Source organism: Phoca vitulina, unplaced genomic scaffold (assembly GCF_004348235.1).
Source record: "Phoca vitulina isolate PV1807 unplaced genomic scaffold, GSC_HSeal_1.0 scaffold23, whole genome shotgun sequence".
Lineage (NCBI taxonomy): Eukaryota > Metazoa > Chordata > Mammalia > Carnivora > Phocidae > Phoca > Phoca vitulina.
This window is the reverse complement of record NW_022589726.1, coordinates 26,071,088-26,092,035: the sequence shown is the minus strand read 5'-3', so window position 1 is coordinate 26,092,035 and position 20,948 is coordinate 26,071,088. Positions and strand designations below refer to the sequence as shown.

At 42.9% G+C, this 20,948-nt stretch overlaps 1 protein-coding gene across 2 annotated transcripts in view; it reads left to right on the top strand.

Annotated features, from left to right (window-relative positions):
- Positions 1-9,803: 9,803 nt before the first annotated feature.
- The window catches only part of TMEM117 (transmembrane protein 117), a 453,511-nt gene continuing 442,366 nt past the window's right edge, over positions 9,804-20,948 (top strand). The window contains exons 1-2 of one of the 2 annotated variants that reach the window (XM_032420498.1): positions 9,804-10,088; positions 20,061-20,365. In XM_032420498.1, coding sequence (XP_032276389.1) covers positions 20,089-20,365 — 277 coding nt within the window. In that variant the 5' untranslated portion in view covers positions 9,804-10,088; positions 20,061-20,088. Of the gene's footprint in view, positions 10,089-20,060; positions 20,366-20,948 lie in introns of those variants that run through there. The other variant, XM_032420499.1, reaches the window with a different exon arrangement.

Below are 20,948 nucleotides of genomic sequence, written 5' to 3'. Positions count from 1 at the left end.
AGCATTCTGGTCAAACAAGCCTGTGCTGCTCCCTCCCAAAAAAGGGTGATTTCACTGAGGTGAGGAGCTTGCTGGAGCTCGTTCTGGGGAACCCTGCTGTCCAGCTGAGATGTGGTTGGAGAAGGACCTAGCCCTGTAGGTAGAATGCAGCAGTATCTGTGTTAGCGCCAGAGGGCACCTTGGCAGGGGTGTGTGCTGCTGCAGGGGGGAGTGCTGCTCCCGGCAGCTGCAGTGGTTCTCTCCATGTGCCCTGAGACATGGGCAACCATGGCTCCAAGAAATGGGCTCTGGAACCACAGGATAAATCCAGCAGACAAACTGGGGCCTGTCTCACATGGTTTCCCCGAACTATGTGCCATGCTGAGGGGCACTTTCGGATTACAAAGAAAACCACAGACCCATGATGGAGTTACTTATGCCAGGCTGAGCTACCACACTGGGGCTTAATATTTAACCTACTTGCTGTTTTCAACCTCCTTCAGAAATGTGGTCTTCGCTGGTCCGTCAGGAATTTTCTGGTCAGCACCAATGGGGTAATCTGTCACATGGGCCTCTCCTTCCTCCTCCCCCAAAGGAAGAGGAGGTAATCCACCAAGGAAGACCCCCCTGGCCTTCCCACTAAGGGGAGGTGACCTTGCCTGGAACAATCCTTTTCTTTTGTTAATAACTTCCTTGCCCCACTTTCCTTCCTTTAAAAACCTTCCATTTTGTATAATTCCTCAGAACTCCCTTCTACTTGCTGGATGGGATGCTACCTAATTCATGAATTGCTTAATAAAGCCAATTGGATCTTCAGATTTACTCAGTTGGATTTTTGTTCTTCAACAGGATCTGTGACAAGAGAGACTGGTGTGGAGACTGGGACGCAGGGAGGGTGTGAGGGCAGCTGAGACAATAAAGCCCCCTGGTAGTGTGCATCAGAGGCCTCAAATGCTTTCAGAGGCCCTGCCCCGGTGGGTAACCTAGAAATCTGCAAAGGGCCTAGTTGGAGCAGCCATTTTGCAATTCAAGAATGTAGGCCCAGCAAGGCCCGTTCTTCAAATTTTCATGAGAAGTTACACATTAAAATTGTTTTAAATGTGAAACGTACTGGTTTTTAAATATTTACAACTAAATTAAAATTCTAAAGTCGTGAGAAAGTCAAAGAAAATAATCCACAGGCCAAACTGCCCCTCCCTCCCCCCCACCCCCCCATTTGCAAGCTTTGGTGTAGGGCAGCTCTTTGGGACTCTGGAGGGAAAGGGCTACCTCATTCCCCCTAAGAGATGCCAATTTCATTGGCCTGGGTTGGGCCGCAAGTGTCAGATTATCTTAATGTGAAGTCTAGGTTGAACCCTACTGAGTAAGTGGTATGAAGTGACTGGATACCAGGTACCACTGCGCCATATCATCAAGGCTTCCCTGGCTGCCTTTTCTCCTTACACAACGTTATCTGTAGAGTCCACAACATCAAAAATTCCCTCTACCTGCATTTCTCCAACTTAAATGTGCATAAGAATCACTCAGGAGCCTATTAAAATGGAGGTTACTAAACCCTACTGCGGGAGATTTTGATTCAGTAAGTGGATTCTGAAATTTGCTCTTAACGCCCACCTTAGTTTACTGTAACACAGATGGTCTGGAGACCACACTTTGGAAACACTGACTCATCATGGATGCTGTGACTGACACATCTGTTATTCCAGCTCTAGCTTCTCGCCTAAGTTCTAGATCTGTAGTTATGACTACCTACTGTAGGGAAATGTCTACCATCTTTCCCTGGATAGCTCAGACCTACCATTGTCTGAATCCAAAGTGTTGTTGTCCTTCAAAGCCTGCAAAGACTTACATTTTTTATTTCACTGAAACTCATCATCATCCACTTAATTGCCCAAGCCAGAAATCGGCGTTTGCACCTATGGTGGGTGGGGACTAGCTTGGAGTATGTAGCAGGTACCAGCATGCCTTACCAAGTAGCTGCTTTCCTAGCCAGGTCTTGCCATGTCTGTCTAGTTATTTTACCCTGGCTTTCTAAGTGGAATCCAGTTCTTCTGGGACAAACCAATAATAACAACGGCCTTATCTATTGAGTTTGACTGTGTCAGGCACTCTTCTAAGTGTTTCACATGCCTTAATTCAATTTTTGTGAAGCCCTTGAATTCCCTGTTGTGTTTTGGCAGCTCAGTATCCCCTGAAGCTAGATCTCGCCCCCATATTTCCATTTGCCACTGGGGCCTCTGCTTCAGAATTGATAACTTCATCTTCCAGCCGTGAAACCACCCCTCTCACTGCAGACCCCAGCATCTAGGATCCCTGCTGTTGTTTTCTGCTCATGATTCCAGGGATACTGATGGTTGCCCGACTTAGAATCGCATTCAACATGTCTCCTTAGCTATGGTAAGTCAGGTTGCTGCCTACACTCAAACAGTAGAGTGCTTCCGTCAGAAGGGCATTTGGCGATTATCTAGTCCAATTTCCTTACTTTATAGACTTGGAAACTGAGGCCTAGAACCGTAAAGTGATTGGTTAAAGGTAAGGAAGGAGTGAGAGTTAGAACTGAGGATCAAGCCTGAGTTTTCTGTTTTCAGGTCTAATGCTGGAATGCAAGCCCCATCCTAGTAGAGTGACATGACCCTGGGATTTTGGTCTGTGTATTTCCTGTATGTGCCTGGGGTGCAGTAACTGTGAATGGCTTCACGACGGATGCGTCAGGCTGTGGCTGGTTGGCAACGCAATGACTGGAATACCCTTTGACATAAAGAACTGTGGTTATATTATAGGATGGTAATGTTGAATGCAACACGTGTCCTATTTAGCACCTCTAGCAAAAATACAGTAGAGGCAATAGATACAAGGTTGTGACAGCTAGAGCTAACTTAATTATTCTGCCCAAATGTCCCATGAAAGAAGCTCACCTTGGCCACCCTTTCTAAAATTTTGACCCATTTCTTTTTTTGATGCTGTAATTCTACTTACTTTTCTTAATCAAACATCTCACCGTCTGAAATCCTATCATTATGCATTTTTGTGTTTACCATCTGTATACTCACTTAGAATAATCCGTGTGGGAGCAGAGGCTTTGTGGCTTTCACCACAATAAGGCCAGCACTTGAAAGTGTCTGACCCAGAAGAGCTTCCTGAAAATGATGGTTTTGCATTTTGGAATGGAAGCTTCAATAACAGGCAATACCCTGGCATTTAGAGGCTTGATGTACCTCCACAAAGGAAAGCAAAATAAGTACCCTGTGTTGTGCAAGGCTGGAGTCTGGATGTGAGAGATTTGGGTAATACCATTTGAAGGGATATTTACCAAAAATAATCTTTGTCATTAAGTAAACGACTTCTCCAGTGTATTTTGATCCTATGTGGAAGGAATAACCCACTGCCGTAAGTAAAATTATAACATTTAGACAGGGGATACTTGCTTATTTACAAATATAAATAGAGTAGCTTGAACAGTGTCCCCCCTCCCCGCCCAAATTCATGTCCACCCAGAACTTCAGAATTTGATTTCATTTGGAAATAGGGTCTTTGTAGATATAACTAGTTAAGGACCTTGAGATGAAATCATCCTGGATATGGGGTGGGTCCTAACTCCGATGACTGGTGTCTTTATAAGAGAAGGGTGATGGAAATTTGGACACTCAGAGACATGGAAGAGAAGATGATGTGAAGGTGGAGGTAGAGATTGGAGTGAGGCATCTTTAAGCTGAGGAACAGCAGGAGCCACCAGAAGCTGAAAGAGGCAAGGAAGGCTTCTCTCCCAGAGCCCTCAGAACATAGCCCTGCTGGCCCAGAGATTTCAGACTTCTGACGCCCAGAACTGTGAGAAAAGACATTTCTGTTGTTGTAAGCTACTGTTTGTGGCAATTTGTTCTGGTAGCCTAAGAAACGAATACAGTGAGTACAGGAGATATTTGCTTCCTTGTGGGTAGGAGGATGGTCCATTAGTCCACAATATTATGAAGTTAAGGATTGTAACACCTAACAGCTATGAGTGCTAATTTGGAGCAGATGATCCTGTCTGTGAAACTAAATGACATCTTAAAACTCAGAGGAGTGGGCCAGGCAGGCCTCCAAGCTGAGCAGCTATGGTGGAGGAGGGGACCCAGACACTGAAAGAAAGCAGTCCAAGCCCCTTCCTTATTTCTTCCTATGAACCAGGGAGGTGGAAGTTCGGGAGACTTGCTCCCTCTAATCCATGAGGGAGGCCGGGAGAGCAGCCTTTCCAGTCTGCTGGAGTGGAGGGTGAGGCTTACTGCTTCTCATTTCATGGCTACATGAAAATACTACCGTTCTCTTCAAATACAACAGGAAATAATTTTCATTTCTTATAATTTAAAATTCCTGGTGTCAAGTATTTCTCTGACCTTCCCTTTACTCCTGCTTAGCCTGTCTACCTGCCCCCACCCCCTTTACTGCTAAAAGGGCTGGAACTTAGAAGACCCTTCCCAACAACCTGGCTTTCCCTACTTCCCCAAATGACATATTTCACTGTCCCCTACCCCCTGATCCTATGAAGGGACCTTAGCAGTCCTTCTCCTCCTCCTCCCCCCTCCAGCTCCTTCTCTTCAGCCCCTCTCCCTGCTTTCTCTGCTACCCTCTTCCCTGTCTTTCTCTCCTGCTTCAACATTTAGTTGTTGCAAACCTTCCAGGTAATGAGCACTGTTCTGGGCTGTCCCATTTGCCTGGAATTTCTTTCTCTCTTTGCCGCTTGTCTAAATTCTCCTTATCCTTCATTGTTTGCCTCAAGCTTCTTCTTCCATCTGGTCTTCTCCAGCAACTCCTAAGGACAGTTTTATTTCTCCTTTACAAATTTCTATAGCCCTTATGGTCAGTAAAATGCATTTGGCCCCAGTCATATGTCCCTTGTATTACTATTTATGGTGATTAGAAGCCATTTCTTGTCTGCTCATTTAGATCATGAGTTTCCTGAGGAAGCAGACACACTGTATTTATCTTTGAAACCTCAGCACCTTGCAGTGCTTTGATGATCTAGTTGCTTTGGATATGTTTATTGATTGGGCGGCGTATTTGGTACTTTTAAATGAAATCAGGAGCTCCGGAAGGCCAATATATTTTTGTGTTCCCTCGAATCAAGCCCCCTCCCCTTGGGCTGGGTCTATCAAACCAGTCTAAGTGGGTCTGTTGGAAACAGCTTGAAGGAGGAAAAAGACCATTTGTTTTAGGAGAAACCAAGCAGGCAGAAAGGAAAAGGTCAGCTCAAAACTGTCCAAAGGCAGATTTGCCATTTAAAACCAACAGTCACATTCCTGTGGATGAAATCATCACTAGTCTCAAGCAGTCACTACCGCCTGGGAGTGAGGCACTGGCCAGTCTTTAGGGTCTCGGTGTGTGTAAGAGAGGGTTGGGGGGCAGAGGAGAAAACAAGAAGGAACTGAAGGGAGTGGGCAGTGAAACAGTTGCCCCTCTCTATCATCATAAGAGGAAGGGCTCTTTGAAGGAACTATTGCATTTATGTGGATTCTTCAGGACTGTATATGAATCAGGGGTGATCTTGGCCACCAAGCAGGTGACGGCTCAACTTCTGCTACGACTCTCATCCTCTCTTTGCTTGACTCCTTTGCTTTAGAAACTGTACAGAAAAAGCTCTTTGTCCAGCCACTTACAGGGTAAAGGGAAGGCCAGGTGAATTGGTCCTTTGGTGAAAGAAATTGTGGGACATGTAGAATATTAGAAGGCAGAGATGAGATGAAGAGCAATGATAGTAAAAAGAACCTTTATGGAGAACTTAACATGGACAGACCAAATGTTAAAAGGGTAACACACATTATTTAATCCCTCTAACACCCTGTGAGGCGTGTGTTGCTAATTTACAGAGACGTTCGGTAATTTGCTTACTGTCACATTGCCACGAGGTGTGTGGCTGAACCAGGATTCTGGGGCTTGGGATCTAATATTCCAAGCAGCAGACATGCGATGAGCATCTCTTCCCAAGAAAAATTCAGGACATATGGACTGAAATATATTAGTCCACACTGGGTACAATGGAACCGGACATTTGCAGTTAGGACTGTTGAGGCAAATGCTGAGAGTAAGTCACTGGCCTTCAAATACCAGAAGGTAATTATGTTCAAATTTCTATTCATGCATCCTCGGCAATAAGGAAATTATGCTGTTTATATTTGGAGTGTGCAATTAGCATCATCCCGATTGACCTATTGGAAGTTAAAAATAGTTTTGCTTAGAGTCCACCAAATCACTGATGAAAGTTTTCCTGATAGACTTGGTAGAGATTACTGATACTTCTGGCTATCGCTTCCTTTTGCCATTTAGAGAAGGATACAGTTTGGTCATAATCATCATTTTCACCTATTTTTGAAATGTATATTGAACTTGTCTTTTTCTTTTTAAAAAACACAGAGTATAACTGTATTACTAACCTACTGGGATATGTGAGGTGAACATACATCAGCTCATGTGGTTACTTCTGATTTCTGCACTTTGGGGTCAGATTTTACAAAGGAATTCTATTTAAACAAGACCCATTTTTAAGCCTGTCCGCAGGGTTGACTTTGTACGTGGAGGTGGAGTAGGGCAGATGATTGGATAGTGTGATTTGAGAGTTTCCTATCATTGTCCTGACACTGTCTGAAGCTGTGGCAAATTTGCTGATCTCCTCTATGGAAGATAAATGGAAAAAAAAGATTGTTTGGATTACAGTATGGATAGGTTGAGTGGGAGATATGAAGCTCTGCCATCTCGGTTTCTTCCTGAGGCTTCTATCCATACCGTTTCTAACACTGCTGGTCAACACTAGAGAAATGGCTAATTTCTGTGAGTAAGCAATCACCATCTGTGTACCAGACCAATAGATTTTGGCCCTGAGAAAAGTTTTCTTAGAACATCAATGGGAAGGAAGAATGATCTTTATGGACCACCTATTATGTACTTGACACTGTATAGGTATCTTACACACGTTAGGACATTTAAATCTCCCAACAGGCCTGTGTGGTTGTGACTGTGATAGGAAGAGATTGCAGAATGGGAAGCACAATAGCCTAATCCTGAGTCGATCTGTCCTTGAACAGGCCAAATGACCTGTGTTGGGCCCCTACGTCCATATCTAGATCTAATATCTCACCACTTCAATGGTGAAGAAAGGGAGATCTAGGGATTCTTATTGAAATGTTATAGGAGTTGTAGTTAGGGTTGTGATGGAACAGAATTCACACCAATAATCCCTATTCTGGGTCTTCTAACTGTAAAACCCACCTCCCTTTCCTGGTACATGGGGAGGAAATATAAGATAGAGCTAAAAGTGGATTAGCAAGTCTCACTGCCAACCTCCTGGTCCTTACTCCACCACTCCGGCTGGTCATGAGGTCTTGCATGAACTACTCAGTCTTCATGTGTCTCTTTCCTCAAAGGTAAACACGCAAGTGATACTCATAACAGTTATCTCACAGATCTATTGCAGAGATTCAACATTTGGATACATGGAGTGGACCGGTAGAGGACAAGCCTTCAAAAAGGTGAGCTTTTATCACTACATGTTATTGTGACAAAGATTAAGTGCAGAGGCCATTCCCTTGCCTGGTCTGTAAATAGGGCTGGACTGGAGATCCTGGCTGGCTCACAAAACAAAAGGCACAAGCTTCTCGGTCAGTGGTAAAAAGGGAGCATGGATAGTTGAAGAAAATCTTGGTCATTTCAGTATTTTGCCCTGAAGTGGTCCTGGAGAGTTATATTCTTTAAACCTTGAGATCTCTCTACTAAGAGCAAAGAGTAAGCACTGGTTGAGCTTATTCTTGAAATTATTATTAAAGAAAGCGAGATCATATGTTAAGAAGACAGGGATCCAAAGGTAAGGTAAACACCATGTAACTGAGGGCAGACATTTCAGTTCTGATGAACTTAAGTTCATTCTAGTAGACACCACATAAGTCAACTGATTGTGGAGGGAGTGCTCTCTCTCAACTAGACAGAAGAGAAGCTGCTTATGGATTTGTACCCCACTATCCTCTGAAATACACTATGTTTTACAGACTTTCAATGATGGAAAAGGGCCTTCTGTTTTGTTTTCTTCTGAGTTTTTTTTTGGGGGGGGAGGGATGCTGTTTAACAAGCCATACACATCAGTATTATGCTGCATAATTTGTGAAGCTTTAATATTTTCCAGTTTCAACAGACTGAAGACTCCTTGCTTTAAATGAGGATACAAGGAAAATATAGCACATGGAACGCATGTTAGAAAAGCTACACAGTTTAATAATCCTTTGGAAAATAATCCCGATGATAATTATAAAAACACAGTAGACTCTAATAGCCTGTGGAATTAATCTACTATTTATTGAGCCATTTTTATAATTCACTACATTAGGGGTTGAGGATGCACTGGTGAGTAAGATTTTGTCTCTGCCTTCAAAGAGTTCATAGCTTGGTGGGGGAGAAAAAGACATTGCAAAAAGGTACAGCCAGTGTAAGAAGTGTCATTGTAAAATGTGCAAAGGGCTAGTATAGGAAACAGCTCTGTCTGGGAAAGCCTGTGAAAGCTTCACTAAGGAGAATCTTACCACGTTAAGAGTTCCGTAAGATGATCACAAACTATGACTGTACTGTAGATACATGTGGTCATTCTTAGAAGCTAGAACAGATGTCAAAGCTAGTGAGAAGCCTGGCAGTGGACTCCCAGTTACGCATGTGTAGATTAGCTACATAGCGGCCTTGGGAGTGGCCCTCTCTGCCCCATCTCAAAATCTGCTGACACCTCAGCTCTTCCTCTCGCTACTCAGTGCATTCCTGAATCATGCTGCCACCCAGGAGAGAGGCTATTTTTCTCCTCATAAGTTTGCTACTGTAGGCATATAGGAAGGATCCCATTTTCCATCTGACGATACCAACTAGGGATCACTCCCATTTAGCACAGAGCATCAGTATGCTGGACAGCAAACTTTAATACATTATAAGCAGCTGGTAAACTAAGGTAGCAGTTGTTCTTAGGGGTGGAAGAAAACAAAGGCCACACACCTACATGACAGAAAAGAGGTTACATCAAGAAGACAGGAATTGGTCAAATGTGGTCAAAGGTCTTCCTCCACCATGATGCAGATAAACCATTTGAGAGCTACAGAATGATAGGCTCCTGAGAGCTTCTAGCTTGGAAAATGCTAAAGATTGCACGTGTGTGTGCTTCTGGTATATGTATGCATAAACGTGTGTATGTATGAGTGTATGTGTGGGCTTATATATGTGGGTATGGATATGTATGCATGTGTACATATATTTGTCCATTTCTAAGAGTGTATGAATGTGTGCGTGCTTACAGATATGTGTGCAAATGTGACTATATTTGCGTGGGTATGTGTGAGGCAGACCGGGCAGGCTGGAAAGTAAGTGTAAGACTTCTGTCCTCGCGGGCGGTCCCTTCCCACCCCACCTCCACACCACCGACTGATAAAAGCAGAAAGGATGCTCTATGACCTGAGACTGCATTAGAAAGTTTGCGGTTCTTTTGAGGCTATTCTACCGGGGAACCTCATTGGTCTCCTGCAGGATGGTGGATTTTACAAGAAGTCTGCGGATTCCCCCAGGACGGAGGGACTGCTGCTGACAGGCTAGCCTGTAGCCGGACCGCGCCCTCCCCCCTCCGGCCTCCACCCCACCTCCCCCGCCCCCACCTCCGCCGCTTCCCAAGTGGTCCCCAGCCTGCAGCCGCCGGCTCTGCAGAGGCGGGCCCGGCCGGGGCGGGCTCGGCGCGGCGCGGCGCGCGCGGCCCGCGGGCTGGAGTCGGCCCGCCGCGCAGGAGGGCGGGGAGGGAGCGGGAGGGCGGGGGCGGCGGGAGGCCATGCCTCCAGCTGCGGAGGCTGCCGAACAGCTGGAGCCATCGCGGTCACCTGCGCGGCGCCGTCGCCCTTGCGCTCCGGCTGCCGGGTCCGCGGCCGGCGGACTTTGCGGAGGGCGCCCGGCGTAGGCGGCGGCGAGTGTGGGCCGAGCCGGTATTTATAGCTCGGTGACAGCAGCGGCGGCAGCGACGCCGCCGGCCCGTCTCGCCGCGCTTCCCAGCGAGGCCGCCGGCGCGGCGGAGGGCTGTGCTCGCCCGGGTCTCCGGTGTTGGAAGACACCCCACGCCCGCGCGGCCCCAACCGGTGAGTACGCGGGCCCGGGCGCTGGGCGCGCCTCCCCCGCCGCCTGGAGCCCTGCGAGCCCGGCTGCCTCCTCGTCCCTGCCCGCGAGTGCGGCCGCGGCCCCCGGCCCCCAGTTCCCCCCGCGCCTCGCCTCGGTTCCCGAGGGTGGCATGCAGCGAGCGAGGCAGGGTAAAGTGTCAGGGAGGGGGACCGTTCTGCGAAAGGCCGTTGAGACTCCTAGGTGGAAGGCTCGCGGTGAGGAACCCTCAAACTCCGGGGCTCCGAGGGTGGTGAGGGACATTGCCAGGACAGACCTTGAACTTTCCTCGCTTGACTGATTCCTGGGATGGGAACACTGTAAGAAGCCCCACGTATTGTTTGTTAATTAAATTAACAGGTTGCCGTTCAGGGGTGCTCTCCTTAAAAACAAAAAAACCCAAAAAGAAAACTTAAGTGTTTACTAACTTTATCGTGACTAAACAAAGCTATTTGTCGATTCCTGTTTTTGAAAATGCCATAGGCCCACAAGTGTGTTAGACCCATGTGATAACATTGGGCTGCCATTATTCATTCTACCCTCTGTGGAACAATGAACTGTGTGTGTGTGTGTGTGTGTGTGTGTGTGTGTAAGATGGTAGTAAACATCACATGCTTATTTTAGTATTTATGTGTCTAATGAACCAAAAGAAAGTATGTTGAATAAATGCATTTACCCCTAGTTATAAATGATATATTGTTTGAAATCCATAGGACTTCTAGGAAGAAAAAAGTTCTTCCAATTTATTGAATATAAAGAGTAGTAGAAGCTCTGTAAAAACTATTTTTGTTGTATTGAATTTTTTGCCATGCCATACTTTCTAACACCCCTTGCCCCCTCAATGTGAGTAGTTTTAAAGTAATTATGGATTTTGAAATTTTGGCTCAGGTATTTATCCCTACCCCCATTCCACCTCCATTGGATCCTTGTGCTCAGAAACCAATACTTGTCTGTTTTATTTAATTTGCCCCTTTAAACTGCCAACCACTTAAAAAAATAATTTCAGATATGAATGAATTTTATTTTATTCATTCACTGTTACTTTCTTTGGTGTGTGTTGAGATTCTTTATCATAAACAGATATCACTGAAAATGAGGTCTAAACATTTGTAAAGAATTCATTGGTGAATATTTTTCAACTTTATAACATGAAAGGACTCGTAAATACTTTGCCATTTTAATGAAAAGTTAACTAATGTCTTTGTTAGGAGAGAACCCCAGACCTAACTTTGCTTCAGCTTCTCTGTTTTAAAAACTTGCATGGTTTAGTATTTTGTTATCCCAAAGACTGCAGGTTAAGAACGAGGGAAGAAAAAAAAAAAAAAAAGAACGAGGGAAGAAAATCACTTAAAGGTTGAAACAATGTGAAGAGAAAGTCTGGGAAGTGATTTATGGATGCAATCCTCTAATTTAGCAAGGGTACCACAAATACTATCCTGGTATCTATGCAAAGCCACTTATGGTGGTTTCATTGATTGACTTAAAAGGTTGCTTTTTATTTAAAAGGCTGTGTGGTCTCTTGTATTGGACTAAAAGCAAAAAGTTCCTACTTTATTTCTGTTATTATTGTTATTTGTATTTTTAAAACCTGTATTAACCATTCACATTATGTAAAATGCTCTATGTCACCTCCTCATGCCTGCCTTTTCACCTAACATTTCAAAATAATATACCAAGACTAATCCTTACCTCAGGGCTGGTCCAGGCAAATATGTATTTCGTTTCTCCGTCTTTCTGCCATTTCTCCTTTTACAGACTTGAATATCCCATTATCCAGAGTCTGTTCTCCCTGGAATGGAATCTTCAGTGTTTTTTTTTTCTTATCCAGAGCTGGTCTGTTATCCAACCATGATCCATACTTTTTTTTTTTTTACATTTATTAATTCATCAGCAAATATTTGTTGAGTGCCTACCAGGTGCAAGTCATCACCTAGTACTTAACTGCTTCCTCATGCCCCTTCTTCCTTCCCATTGGAACTTTATTCTGTATTTTATACTTCTCAGTGTAGGGAACATAGTAGTTATTAAGAGTATTGACTTTGGGGTCATACAGAGATACTTCTGCTGTTTCTGCCAGTTGGCAGCTGTATGACTTTGGGCAGATTATAACCTTTCTGAGTCTCTATTTCTTCATTGGTAAGTCCAAAGGGTTGGTATAAGGACTAATTGAGGTACTGAATGAAAAGCGCTTGCCTGACCCATAAAAAGCACTCAAAAAATGTTAATTTTTATTCTGTTGTCCATGTCTACTTCAATGGTGTTCATCTCAGGAAATGGCAGGTCCATTCTGGCTTTTGCCAGGCCATGTCCACATCCACTCCATCACGTAACTCTTGTCAGCTCTTCCTTTATTTATGTATTTAAAAGATTTTATTTATTTATTTGTCAGAGAGAGAGTGCACAAGCAGGGGGAGAGGCACAGGGAGAGGGAGAAGCAGGCTCCCTGCTCAAAGACATGGGGCTCCATCCCAGGACCCTGGGATCATGACCTGAGCCAAAGGCAGACGCTTAACCAACTGAGCCACCCAGGCACCCCTCAGCTCTTCCTTTTAAATCTTTCTAGAAGTTCATACATTTCCAACCATTAGACAGAGTGGCCCCTCTGACCTGTAAGCCACAAGGGCCACTCTCCGGCTTCCAATCTCACACAGGGTGAAAGCCCACATGCACACGATGGCCTTAAGGCCAGATCCTGACAGGCCACATCACAATGGGATGCTTCCTTGCAGACCTGATGAGGTCTGCACCCACCCCTATCCAGTCATAATAGTTTCTTTGCTGTTCCTTAAATTCACTAATCATGCACTCAGCACAGGTCTTTGCAAGGTTTTGTTCTCTGTATCTGGATCACTGTTTCCCAGATACCTGCTTGCCTCCCTCCCTTCTTTCAGGTCTCTTTTCAAATGTCCTCTTATAGTGGGGCCTCTTCCAACTTACCTCCCTCCTGACATTCCCTATTAACTTTCTCCATCAACTTATACTTTTCTAAAATATTATCGATCCTGGTTTTTTTTTCTGCTTAATGTCTCTTTCCCTCAATGAGATGGTAAGATGCAAACAACAAGGGTGTTGTCTGTTAGTAACCCTCATGCATAAGCCGGTGCCTGGCACAAATAAGCAATTGGTAAATATTGAACAAATGAATGATGAATGTTATCATGGAATTAACAAATCTGGACTTCATCACTTTCTAAATATGAATTTGGATAGGTAGCTTAAGCTTTCTGAGCCTTATTTTCAATATTTGTAAAATAAGGACAACATTCATCCTTTACCTTGTACAGTTGTATTAAAAATCCTTTAACTCTGAGAATAACATATAAAATCTTCCAGTCAATGTAATGTATAGTTGATATTACTTTCATGCTCATTTTTAATGGGAATGACCAATGACCATGACTCACTTGTATTTTAAATGGCCTTCGCGGTAGGAAGTACCTGGAAGTGAGCAGGCACTTTACAATGAAATCTCCTCCAGTCTTCACTACAGTGCTCTGAGGGAGGTACTTTTATTGGGATTTTACCGGTGAAGAAATGGAATCTCAGAGAGGTTAGGGCTTTGTCCAAGATCACAGAGCTGGTAGGTCACAGTCAGGTAGAACTGGACCATATTCCTCCCACTACACTAGGCTGCCTTCTGAAAAACAGATGTTCCTGATTCCTTTGAATCATTCTAATATCGTTCTAATGGTGTGATTTTGCCCACTAAAAACACTAAGAGGTAAAATGTGATATAAATATAGGCGGCTATCTTTATTTATCTTTTAAGGAAATAATATTAAACAGTTTAAAACTGTGTCTGCCCTTTTGACCTTCAATTTTAAAAGCAGGTATCCCAAGTGCCTGGGTGGCTCAGTTGGTTAAGTGTCTGCATTTGGCTCAGGTCATGATCTCTGGGTCCTGGGATCAAGCCCCACATCAGGCTTCCTGCTCAGTAGGGAGTCTGCTTCTCTCTTTCTCTCTCTCCCTCTGCCCCTCCCCACTGCTGATTCCCTTTCTCTCTCTCAAATAAAATCTTTTAAAAAAATTAAAAGCGATTATCCTTGAGATTAAATGAAATGATTGTAAGAAGTGTTCTGTGAACTGCAAAGAACTTTACATATAGTGTATAATACTATAGTAGAACTAGGTAATTGACGAAAATAGACTTTAACTTTGTCTTGTGCAAATACAGCCCCAAACTGCCCAAGTACAGCTGTATGTGTCACTAAGTGCATCCCACAAAAAGTGAAGTACAGGAAGAATTTTAAAAATTCTTTTTCAAGAAATTGGATTCAAGATGCTTGAAATAAAGTCCATACACTTGGCATAGTCATCTTTAAAAAACCCTTTAAATAAGAGCTAAGAGAGATTACAGGTGAATTTTCAGACATAAATACTAAGGAGCTTCAAAAAATTTAGAGAGATTATTTTTTTATCTTAGGATAGTGCTCCACAATGGAAATGATCTGTTGTGGTAACTGGTTAGGTCTTCCTAGATGTTGAGACCTCCATTAGCAGAACTGTGCATTCAGCATGCTCTGCTTGGCTGGTGATAGTGTCTTTTGCATAGCGTATTAGTTCATCAAGGACTTTTCCATATGCATCCATAAATTTTTAAAAATGTAGGTGATATACTCCATCTTGATCATATTTGCCATTATGTGAGAACTGTTGCCTGGGCCAGGGTCCCTGCTGAGAAAAATGGAATTCACCCTCCTGAAAGCCTTCAGTGTTTTCCTTTATTTGTAAAGGCCCTCATAAGTAATGAAGGCAGGGAGGGTCCTCTGCTTCAGTCAAATTTTTACAACATTTATTAGGGCATCTATGTTGCCGGAGTCTAGGACCTGATTATCTTTTACTTAAACTGTTGAAGTTGCCTATAAACTTAGTTTCCCCACGTTCATTATGCCTCATACCAATTTTTCATTTTCTAAGCTGACAGAGAAATCTTTCCCAAACTCTGTTCCAATCGGTTGTATCACTCTTCAGTTCTGAAACTTTTCATTCTCTATTCTCTATTCAGTAAAATACAGAACAACACTTTTGCATGATCTTTCTTGAATTGGCCCCAAATTATTGTGACCTCTCTCAAGATACCTCAAAGGCTCTGTGTGCCAGCCACCCAGAACTACAGATGCACCTCTCTACCAGAAGGTCTCTCCTTTGTCTTTGCTCAGTGTCCTCCTGACTGGAGTATCCTTACCTCTTTCTCCTTCTTCCTTTGCATTCCTGTCCATTCTGAGCCTTTTGTATCAGCTGACATGCAAGACTTGTAGTAAAATGTGTGGGATCCCTAATATCTACTATAAATATTAGTCCTTCTAGAGTTAGAAACCATGACTGATGACCTGTGGATTTGTGTAAAATTCGAGCCTGTCATTACCACCTTCTTCAATCATTGCTATAATGTGGAAAAGCAGAGGCTTCCAAGATATTGGTAGCAACATCTACATAATGATGTCATTACTTACAAGAGCGAAGTGGATGGGTGGATTAATCTAGGTCTCAGATGCAGTGCTGTTTGAGGGCATAGTTGGAAAATCACAGAGTGAGCATCAGTAATGCATTGCATAAGAACAATCAGATCAACTCAACTACTTACGCTGATGCTCAGAGAAGAAGAACAAAACTCAAGCAATCCTGTCATCAGTCACATGACCAGTTCTTTCTGATCATGCTTGCAAGGTCCACTGGAATAGTATTAGTAGACTCGTTCATCCTCAAGCACTGTGAATCTTTTATATCAGACAGCTTTATTCTCAGGAACTTTCTAACCGACATGTAACGGGCCAGATTTTGGAATTTGTCTATGTATGGGAAGGTGTGGTGTAGAGTGTTAAAGCTTCATGGCTTGGATTTGAATCCTGGCCCTGGCATAAACAACTTTTGTTATTCGGTACAAGTTACCAAGCCCCAGGTCTCAGTTTCAAAATTGGTAAAATAAGAGTATTTTCTTCATTGGACCGCTATGCAATTTAATACAATTTGAAAAGCTCCTGAGCATAGTGTCTGGTATGTGGTAAATACTCAGTAGATGTTAGCTCTAGCGATAATGGTGATAACGCAGAAGGTATGCCGAAATGAGATGTCGGGTGGGAGCACATTGTGGCTGCTGGCGGAGTCAGTGTGGTCGTTTTGGGGTCCCAGTGCTTTTCTCCTTTCCTCTGTTAGTGGAAGCTAATGGCAGGTTGCTCTGCCTTCTCATCTCGCCTGAACAACAAGGAGGCTTTTCTTTCTAAGTGTAGCACTCACCGCATCCAGTAGATGTTCATTGATTGCCCACTTTGAGCCTGGCCCTGTCCTGTGGCCCGGAAGTGAACAGCCCTTCCCTGAGCACCTTATGACGTAGTGAAGGAGACATACACATAAGCCCATAATTTTACTGTCATACACTAAGCGCAAAGAGAAATCACATTTATTTAAGATAAAAACTCAGCTATGGTGGCAGAATTGAATTTAAAAAAATTAAAAGGAAAAAAAAATTAAAAGGGTTTGCAGATTATATCCACTGTGCATAGTCCATTTGAACAAGCTCAATCCTGGATTATTAACATGAGAGTCACTGAATGATCATATTGCTTCATGTGAACTACAGAGGTGAAAACAGTTTTGGTGCTCTGGATACATGGTACCAAAGGCCGAGATGACTAGGCAGGCTTTGGGTGACTTTGTGGGTGAGATCAGGAAATGGGGATATGTAGAAGTTTTATTCAAGTTATTATGTGGGCTTGAAATTTGGGACCCCCTGGAAGATAACCCTGCAGCTTTGGCATACGAAACAAGAATAAATATCAGCCACGTGTGGCATAAAATAGAAAGACCAATAATTCAGCGAGTATCTAAGTCACTGAATCTGTTAGGAGAAATAAAGAATAAGCTATAAACCCGATGGGAAAGGTTTTATTGGAAGAAACATTTCTAGCTTTGTGATATATTAGAGAGATCAAGGGCTAGGAATGAATTTGGATTCAAATGCTGGTTCTTCCACTTACCGGATACGTGAATTAAATAAGCAGCAACTTTGTTTACTTCCATGTAACATGGGGGTGATGGTAGCATTCATAGATTCCTGTGGGAATTCAGATCTATACAAGGGCAGGATTGTTGCTCAACACTGTAGTTGTCTCTCTTGAAAAATATGAATACCGAAGACGAACAGCTGTCTCCAAAATTTTTTGAATGTTCTAAATCAGTTTGACGTGTGGACATTACATAGCCCACAAAACAAGATTCTAAAGTTAAAAATAACAATAGTAAAATAAGTATATGCTAACCCTCCACAAAGCGTTTATTAAAAAAACAATCAAGGCCTTATATATTCAATGTTCTAAATCCTGCCGCCTTGCTTGAGTGTGGGTGGGGGGAAGGGAGGCGGTGGGGCAGTCAAGCCAGAATTGCCCACTTGTAAGAGAAGCAACATAGAAACCTGTTAACTTTTTCTTTTTCTTTTCTTTTTTTTTAGGGAGAGAGAGAGAGAATGCACTTGGGGAAGGGGGCAGAGGGAGAGAGAATCTTAAGCAGACTCTGGGCTGACCGCACATCTCAACCGGAGCTGGGGGGGGGGGGCAGTGGGAGAGCTGGGAGGGGGCTCGATCTCACCACTCTGAGATCTTGACCTGAGCCGAAATCAAGAGTCAGGCACTTAACCACCCAGGCACCCTGAAATCTGTTAACTTCTTAAATGATACTCCTATCCTATTCTGATAGGCATCTAGAAATGATTCCTTGCTTCGACTCATTGCCCTTGAGGTGATTTCTATGTATTCTGTTGTGGCAGTGGTCTTTAGACATTTCTAAAAATGTTGCATGAAACCAAATTGACAACCCATTCTGGCATCCTTGTATACTGAATATCATGAAAATGCATGATGCTCATTTTTGTTCTTCACCACTTTGCTGTCTTTGGTTTGAGAACGAACTACTGCTGTATTAGGTGATGAACCTCACATTAGGAAAAAAAAAAATCTTTCTAAAGTCACCATTCCTGAGCTATCTGAGCTACAGCCCCTGGGGACAGATATTTCAGAGTATTCACAAAGATCACAAGGGACTTGAAATTGCTTAGAAGGTTTATGAATCCAAGGCACAGCGACTCTTCATTTTGCTGAGTTACACTGCCCGTCCTTTTGTGTGTTTACATTGCTTTTCTAAAATAGTGACAGCAAGTCTTCATTAACTTAGATTGTGGGTTTAATTGATATTCATCACCCTAGACTATTGGACAAGGACTTGGGAGCCTTGGAGCCCATTCTCAGGTCTTCCATTGACTTAGAGTTACTTCAGGCTTGTGGCTTGATCTTTGTGCTTTTAGCCATGTGTAAAATGAGAATATTTATCAATGGGAAATTTATCAGTTTTTCAAAGTGCTTGGGATTAGTGAAGGGTTCTTTCACTTACATATTTCTTCCCTGGGTTATAGAAGTATACACTGTAGAGTTACTATAATCATCTCTAGAGAAGAATATGTCTGCAGAAAGCAGTCAAAGGATGACATCCCTGGGGCTGGGCCCTGGGTCTGCCTTCTAAGGCGAGGAAATTCCTGGAGTTGACTGGGCTGACTGACTTCAGAAGCTCAGATCAGAGCTCTCCTGGTGTCCGACTTTGGGCAAGTTACATAATCTGCGTGAGCCTCAGTTCCCTCCCTGTGAAATAAAATGATGGGAATGATAATGATAGTATTTCAGAGGGTTGTTATGGTGAAAATGCGATAATGATTCACGTAGACATCCAACACAGAACCTGCATGTCACATGCTGTAGGCTATGTAAGGGTCCTTTTTTCCCCTCCCAGTTCTAAACAAATTGAGAAAGAAGAAAAAAGAATTGGCAGATTTCAATGCAATTACCACCCTTATTGTTATTTTTTAAATCTCAGCTTTTATTCAGCTTTGTGGCTGCAAACAAAGAAATATAGCTTCGTCTGAGTACCAAATGGGTTCACCAAAACTGAGTGTCAGAATTGGATAGACTTAATAACAACCAGTCACAGGCTTGGTGGACTTCACGCAGGCTTGTGTTCTTGGTAGGAAGGCTGGCTTCCAAAGAGGAAAGAGGAGCTGAGCAAGACTTTGGAGGTGGGTCTGGACATCAGCATTTTAAAAAAGCTCTGTACTCTGAATGCACATCCGGGTTAGGACCCACAGCTGGAGGCATATTATGTATTTTGCAATGCCTCTGTGCCTTTCCAAATGCCAAGACTGAGCATTCTTCCCTTCTTCACTGGGGAAAAAAAATTCCTACTAATCCTTCAACCCTGAACTTGAGTATGTCCTTCTCTGTGAAATCTTCCTCTTTTCCTCACTTCACACAAGCAGAATTGTCCAATTGCTCCTGCATGTAAGCAACTACTGTACCATAGACTTAGCTATTTCCTAAAACTTAGTCTATGTTGAGGCTACTTGACGATTGGACTATGAACATTTTTATAAAAGTCCATTCACAATGTACAGAAGATGGTCTGAGAGTATACCCACCAAATTATTAGGGGATCCTAACTGTGAGGAGAAGGATATGGGCAGAGGAGGATGTTTATATTTTGTTAATATGTGCTCAGTTTACTCCTACATTGCTTTCATTTTTAAGTGACTCTCTATTATGATTGTAACCTAAAAATAGTTATTTAAAAGAGGAAAAGTATTGTGTTGCTTTTTTGCTCTGCATTTCCTCCGGAGGTGACCTCTACAGGTCATCTCAGTCATCACCCCGATTTTGGACAGTGTTTGCATTTCCCTTCTGCCCCTGCTCTTTTGTTCTCCTTCTACCCCACATCTCCATGTGGTCAGAGGTATGACTGGATGGCGTTGAAAGACAATATTTACTTTCCTTGATCTCAGACTTGTCTTGGTGCCATAAGTAGGTGCAGGTAGCATCTTTTCTAAATACCTCTTTCTTGAGCTGTTATAAATCTGAACAGGTAAAGGTGGAGGAAGACTATTTGGTTTTCTGCTCTCACCCTATGTATCTTTTCTTCTACAGGTCAACAACGGAATTGAAGTTTTGAAGGATGGGTAAAGACTTTCGTTATTATTTCCAGCATCCCTGGTCTCGCATGATTGTGGCTTACTTGGTGATCTTCTTTAACTTCTTAATATTTGCGGAGGACCCAGTTTCTCATAGCCAAACAGAAGCCAATGTTATTGTTGTTGGAAACTGTTTTTCATTTGTAACAAATAAATACCCTAGAGGAATTGGCTGGAGGATTCTGAAGGTGCTTCTATGGCTACTGGCCATTCTCATAGGACTAATAGCTGGCAAATTTCTGTTCCATCAACGTTTGTTTGGTAAGTACCCATGAAATGTAATGTTGATAATTATTGAACTCTGTTCTTTAAGATAGAGCTCTGTTATTTCTAAATGCCAATTTAGGATGCATTTTAGTTTGCCCTCTAGCCTTAATTTGCATCGCACTGTTGGAGCTAGGTTCTTCCGCTAGCCTCTGTTCAATGGTGTACTTTTCTATGGCCTAAGGAAAATTATGAGGTAAAATTAGTACTAAACTTATTTTCAAAAAGTGGCTTTAGACCTAAAATTAATGTGTGTGTAATCTTATTTAGAGAAGACATGAAAATAGCTCTTTTCCCTATATTATCATAAAGAGTTTGCCTTCATGTCACACCATATTTTCATTAAAGTAACTTAACCACGGTTCATATATTTACATATGTTGTTCATTCTGGGAATTAGAGTGGTAACTCTAACTTTTTACCCTCTTTTTTTTTGAACATTGGCTTTAGGATGTTTATTTTGAGCCTATTCAACCACAGAACGATTAGTGCAGAATCCGTTGGTAGTATGCAATAGAGAAACTATTAGTTTAAGCTAAAAAAGGTAATTTACTAGGATACTGGGATATTTCATAGAGAC